At 52.1% G+C, this 6,000-nt stretch overlaps 1 protein-coding gene across 2 annotated transcripts in view; it reads left to right on the forward strand.

Annotated features, from left to right (window-relative positions):
* Nucleotides 1-5,790, forward strand: part of GRM4 (glutamate metabotropic receptor 4) — a 41,022-nt gene extending 35,232 nt beyond the window's left edge. For both annotated transcript variants that reach the window (XM_085210381.1, XM_085210380.1), the window contains 2 exons: nucleotides 2,012-2,258; nucleotides 4,919-5,790. In XM_085210381.1, the coding sequence (XP_085066507.1) occupies nucleotides 2,012-2,258; nucleotides 4,919-4,968 (297 nt within the window). In that variant the 3' untranslated portion in view covers nucleotides 4,969-5,790. The remainder of the gene's footprint in view (nucleotides 1-2,011; nucleotides 2,259-4,918) is intronic.
* Nucleotides 5,791-6,000: the final 210 nt, after the last annotated feature.

Consider the following 6,000-nt stretch of genomic DNA (forward strand, 5'->3'; position numbering starts at 1 on the left):
CATTGGTGCCTAGGTTCGGGGATCTGTGTTGGGTTATTTAGGGTTGACGAGGTCCCTGGATGCAGCAGCATCTTGGCTCAGAAAAAGGTTGGTTTCTCTTATCCAAGCAGTGAAGAAAGGGATGCTGCTGAAGGGGGAAGTGCGGTGTCCTCTGCCACCACAGTGCTCATCTCAAAGGGCTTTGGGGGCAGCTCAGATGTTCTTAATGGTGCGGCAAGGGGGGGCCCTGGGTTGGAACCCAACTGAGAGAGTGGGAACCAAAATTGCAAGACGTGGTGTGGCAAAAGGTTCAATGTGAGGTGCTTTGTTGTTGCCTTTAGACTCCAGGCTAAAATATTCCACTTTGAGCCAAAAAAGGGGGCTTGCTCTGGTGTGACACCAGCACCAGCTGTTGAAAATGGGGCTGTTTATAGCAAATGGCACCTCAGGGTGAGGGCAGCCATGGTGCTCCTGTGAGACCCCCGGAGTGCTGTGAGGGGTTGGGAGGGGCTCTGAGCAGAGCTCCCTGATCGCCAAAACGCCTCCAAATCTTGAGGCACGGGTGGGAGTCAACAGCATGGAATGTAACACGGGAGCTGCAAAGTGAGGCTCCTCCAAAAGGCATCTGGTGGAGAGCAGTGGGCCGGAGAGCAGAGCCGTCATGGTGGGATATGGGGATTTCCCATCGAGCTTTGCTGGTCCCCAGGGCAGGGGTTGGGGTCCTGGAGCTGCAGACCCAGCGCTGCCCTCACTGCTGGCAGTTCTGTTCCAGGACACTTGTGGGAAAGCCTGGAGAGCTTCAGCCAATAAGAGAAGCAAGAGTAGGGGGAAAAAATAAAATAAAGGAGCAGATATTCTGACACAGAGAGCTGTTTTGACTTTTCCTGATGAAGTGACATTTTTATTTCTAAAATCTGCCTAAATTGGCTCTGTGTGCATATAGGGAGAAGGTGGAACAAACAAACTGGCATGTGACAGCAATAGATTTTATTCTGGGGACAAACCAAACTTTGCAGTTGACTCACTGCAAGCTTTGGTGCTTTTTTTGCTTTTGTGCTGAGTTGGAAGGCTTTGGGGATTGTGTGGTTCCTCTGAAAAGGGGAGAACAAAACAAGAGGTTTCTTTGCATGGTTGCACCTGTGTCCTGCAGGTCCTGGGGTGGGATGGCAGCCCTGGCCAAGAGCTGCTGCCTCCCACTGGCTCTCATGAATGGGACAGAGCTGTGTCCTTGTACCTTATCCCTGCAGAGCAGTATAGACCTTCCATGCACCGAGGCAACTTCTTGCTCCTGGGGCTCCAGAAGATGCTACCAGGAGCTGGGGCACACCAGTGGGTGCCTCTGGGTTCTGCCCCCCAGATCCAATGAAACAGCAGCAGAAGAAACCCCGTGCACCAGACAGCTCTAGGATAAGGTTCAGAAAGTGCATTAAACCTCCTTGTTAACGATCTGCAAAGCAGCCCCAACATCTGTGCACAGCTGGAGTAAAACAAAGAGTGTGTGCACAAAGCATGTGAAGACCTGGAGCTCACTCCCTGCTCAGCCAGGGGAGACCCAGGCGTGAGCCGTGCAGCATAGGAGGGGATGCTGATGGAGAGGGGATGGGTGAGAGGTGGGGATGGGAGGAGGGAAAGGATCCTTTTGCCTCTCGTCACCGCCTGTTTCAGATGCCCCTGGCTTGTGAGGAGACTGCCAAACACTTTCCATAGAAAAATGGATTATTCTACAGTCAGATTAATGGGCTTTCATTTTGCAAAACATCTGTCACTGTTAGTCCTGGACAGTGAGCGTGAAATTAGTTTTGACTGCAGAAAGGCAACGTCGGTGTGTAATATGTGACTTACATGACAACGGCCCACGAACCAGCTGGGGAGTGGGGATTACCTGGTGGGAGGTGGTGGGGCTGTGGGGTGCTCCAGGCCCTAGGGATGAAGAGTCTTCCCTGTGCCCATCACCATGGCACCAGAGCCACCCAATTCCCTCTGCATCCCGGTGAGCCGTGTTGGACTGAGCTCGTCCCTTTGTGTCTTGCAGATGTACATCCAGACCACGACGCTCACCATCTCGGTGAGTCTGAGTGCCTCAGTGTCCCTGGGCATGCTCTACATGCCCAAGGTGTACATCATCCTCTTCCACCCGGAGCAGAACGTCCCCAAGCGCAAGCGGAGCCTGAAGGCGGTGGTGACGGCGGCCACCATGTCCAACAAGTTCTCTCAGAAGGGAGGCTTCCGTCCCAATGGAGAGGCCAAATCAGAGCTGTGTGAAAACCTGGAAACACAAGGTAATGTGGCTCGTGGTGGTGGGGCAGCTGGCACTGCAGCCATGCTGCGCTGCACTGCGTGAGTGCGGGCAAGAAGTGTGCTCTGGTTATCTGCAGTGGGAGAGAGCATCATCTCCTGCCAGTTGACAGAGCAGAATCCATCTCCATTTGTTTATTCCCACTCTAGAAACACAATTTTTCATCACTGTAGCCACATGGATAAGATAGGACTTATCCTGCCCACTCCCTCCATCCCCTCTGCAAGCCCACGTGTGTTATCCCATGGGAAATGCTGGTGGGTGGCTGGAATGGGAAATGTGCTGCCACTGCTACATGAGACACCAGGGCTTGTTGAAATCTGTGTGCTTGCAATGAGCATCTGGGAAAGGAAGGCTATTAGGGTCTAATAGGAAGTCCATAATAGGGTCTGATGGGAAGGTGGGTGTCCCCAGAGCCCAGCTGGGGCTGAGGCTGTCCTGAGGACACAGCCACTGCTCTGATGTGGAGAAAGAAGCCTGGGAAACCCCTAGAAAGGGAATGTTGCATTTGGGTTTCCAAAAATAGAGCCTTGCAGGAGGGATAAATGGTTGGAGCCAATCCTGTTGAGGTGCTTTGAGAAGAGAAATCTTATTTGGGCTAAATCTGAGAAAACCCTCATAGAAATGCTAGCATTCCTCATGCACCACCACAGTTTCTGGATTCCAGCATCAGTGGGATGGAGACCAAACTGCTATTCCACAGATAGCCATGATTTCCTTTGTAATCCCACTCTCGCTCCCTTCCCAGTCTGAGCTATTTCATATCCCTTGGCATCATCTGTATAAGCCACGTGTTCACATCTTCCTGTGCAATGGCTCTTCTTGGCTGTAGCCCTCTATGTATCTCCATGGGCAGTTTCTCTGCTTAATCCACTCTTTTAATCTACCAGCGTGAGCTGTGGAAGGCAGCTGTGTGGTCAGAGCCCCTTTCTCTCCACGTTGGAAGTTGCTTTTATCAGATGCTGTCACAGTTCCTTGTGGTCTGTGGTCCCACCCCAACGTAGCAGTGGGTTCCCCTCCCATCCCCTTTTGTCTGTGGGGATCTGTGGGCTCACTGGGAACAGACCAGCCCCCATTTGGGGAGCCAGGCTCCCCATGACATTGCTATCAGTGGTGCTGTAGGAGCATCAGCACGTCACCTCCCTCCAGCCAAGAGCATCTCATCCACAATCCAAGCCCACATCATTCCCATGTGTTCTCTGCTGCTGTGCTGAACATCCTTCTCCCCGTGGGACTCGGAGCAGCAGCCTCCAAGGCTGAGACGTGCTGGGAGCAGGGATCTGAGCTCCTGTTTGCTGCGTCTCCAGCTCCGATGTGTCATGCATAGGGAATTGGGGAGCTGGGTGTGCAGCAGTGAGCAGCGAGCCTGGCATGACACTGCTGCTGGTGCAGGAGGCACCGAGGGGCTGTCAGTGCCAGGCAGAGGGGCTGTTCTTCGCTCTGTCACCGGCAGGTCACGTATCCTTAAATAAACAACAGAATGAATAATTCACGGGGCTTTGATACGGGCAGATTGGCTATGAAAACACTGCAGTTAACAAATAGCTCTGTCAGCTCTAATTTCTTATGGCCTATCTAATTGTTATCTGGGAATACCAGTCGAAAATCCGCAGTGAGGTTCATTTGTCAGAGAGGCACCGAGACAGAGGGAGAGCATGGAGTGGGCATGCACGTGTCCTGTGTGGATGGCAGAGCCCATGGATTGCATAAAGGACGCCTCTGTACTGCTTGTAGGGCCCTGGCATTCCCTGTGTCCTTGGCTGAAGGTGTCTGCTGTCATCCGTGGGGATGTTGTGCAGTGGGTTCTGCAGAGCATCGTGCCTGGCTGCAGCACCAAGAAGAGCCAAAAGCTGTGAATCGCTGCCCACGGCTCTCCCCGATCTGTGGTTGCAGCCCAAGGACAGCTGCACAGCCCTGCAGGGAGCCAGACAGTTTCTTATTTGGTGGCATTTTCCTGGCACAGGGCTTGGCTGCAGCTTGCCCAGTGCATCTGAGACACATGTGGCTTTGTAGCCATCGCTCCCCCTGTGTTTGTCTCCATGATGAGGGCTGGTGGCTTTGGGATGGTGATGGTGAGTTTGTGTGGGTGTTCTCCAAACCTGCATATGGGGTGCAGCCATCCCAGGCTGGGATGGGGCTGTGCTGGCCACATGCTACCGTGCGCTCCTCTCTCACCATCTGCAGAGCAGGGCTGGGGCAGGAGGAGATGCTGGGAGCATGGAGCACCTGCAGGTCTGTCTGCAGAGGATAGGTGATGTGGCTGGGGGGCACATCCTAGGGCTTGTGGACTTCAGGATGGTCTGTCTATAGGGCTCAGCCCTTCCATCACAGCTCTGTGCCATCGCAGGAAGCCAGCACTGGTTGGATCCACGAACAAACCCCACACTGTGCATCCCACCAGCATCTCCCCAATCAGATCAGGGTCATGGGATGGGATGAAGAACCACAGAATCATTAAGACAGGAAAAGTCCAACCCCAGTCCAACCTCACCATACCCATTAACTGACTCTCAGAGCCAAATCCTCACAGTTCTGAACCCTTCCAGGGATGGTGACCCCACCACATTCCTGGGCAGGCGGTGTGCAGGACGGTTGGGCACATACCACCACCTCTGCCCAGCTCACCATTGTCTCTCTTTTCAGCACTGTCCACCAAGCAGACCTACGTCAGCTACAGCAACCATGCAATTTAACTGCAGCGATCACAACCGCCTGGCACAGAGGGAGGCTGCAGGGGAGCCGACCCCAGCACTTACAGCAGAGCCCAGCGGGGAGCAGGACAGGGAGGTGACAGTGTGGTCCTGCTCTGGGCCGGGCTGGGGGCTGAGCTCCCATTGGAAGACGATCAACAGCAGCAAAAAATAAAATCAAATCAAGAAACAATCAAAACAAAGCACCGACCACCGTGACGATGCATGCCTCCCCATGGGGGAACAGTGGAGCAGAGGGGATGGAGCGCGCGGAAGAGGGGACAGACTGCGGCGAATCTTTGGATTTTTTTCCTGTATCTTGGCAAAAAAAAAAAAACATTTTCCCTGTTCTGGAATTCGTGAGGTTGTTTGTGGTTGTGCAGAACCTTCTGTTTTCTTTCTTTTTTTTATTTTTAATAAATTCTCCCGTTTTCTTTTGTTCCCATCTTCCTCCGTCCTCCTTCACTCTCCCTTCTCCAACCAAATTCTCTATGTTGCAAAAAGGAAAAAGAAATAAAAAATACATAAAATTAAAAAAAATAATTAAAAATAACTGGAGAATGAAATAAAAATAAAGTAAAACCTAGACTGTGTTCAAAGTGCTGATTTCTATAGGTGGTTACTTAATGTATGTGATGACCATATGGATTGAAATATGTCTGCTTTATGTACCGACCAGTCAAAAAAACAAAAACACACACACACACACACAAAAAATTACAAAGTTCAGTGCCTGGATGTTTATGAATTATTCGATGACTGTGTAGAGCATGATCATTTTTATACGAGGAGATTTCTAATAAAAGACCATGGTTTTGCACTCGGCGTTTGCTGCCTCTTGGTGACTGTTTGGTGAGGGAGTTGGGGTGGGGGAAGGTTTGGGATGGGGCTCAGCATCCTTCCTCTGTGGGTGGGCCCACGTATTGGGATGGGGCAGGGACAGAAGATGGCTCAGCATCACGTCAGGACATGTGCTCATGGCTTGGGGTGGAATCTGGGGCAGAAAGGGATGAGGTCTCCTTGTTTGCCCTTTCC

This window comes from Meleagris gallopavo, chromosome 28 (genome assembly GCF_905368555.1).
Source record: "Meleagris gallopavo chromosome 28, MGAL_WU_HG_1.1, whole genome shotgun sequence".
NCBI classification, from domain to species: Eukaryota; Metazoa; Chordata; class Aves; order Galliformes; family Phasianidae; genus Meleagris; species Meleagris gallopavo.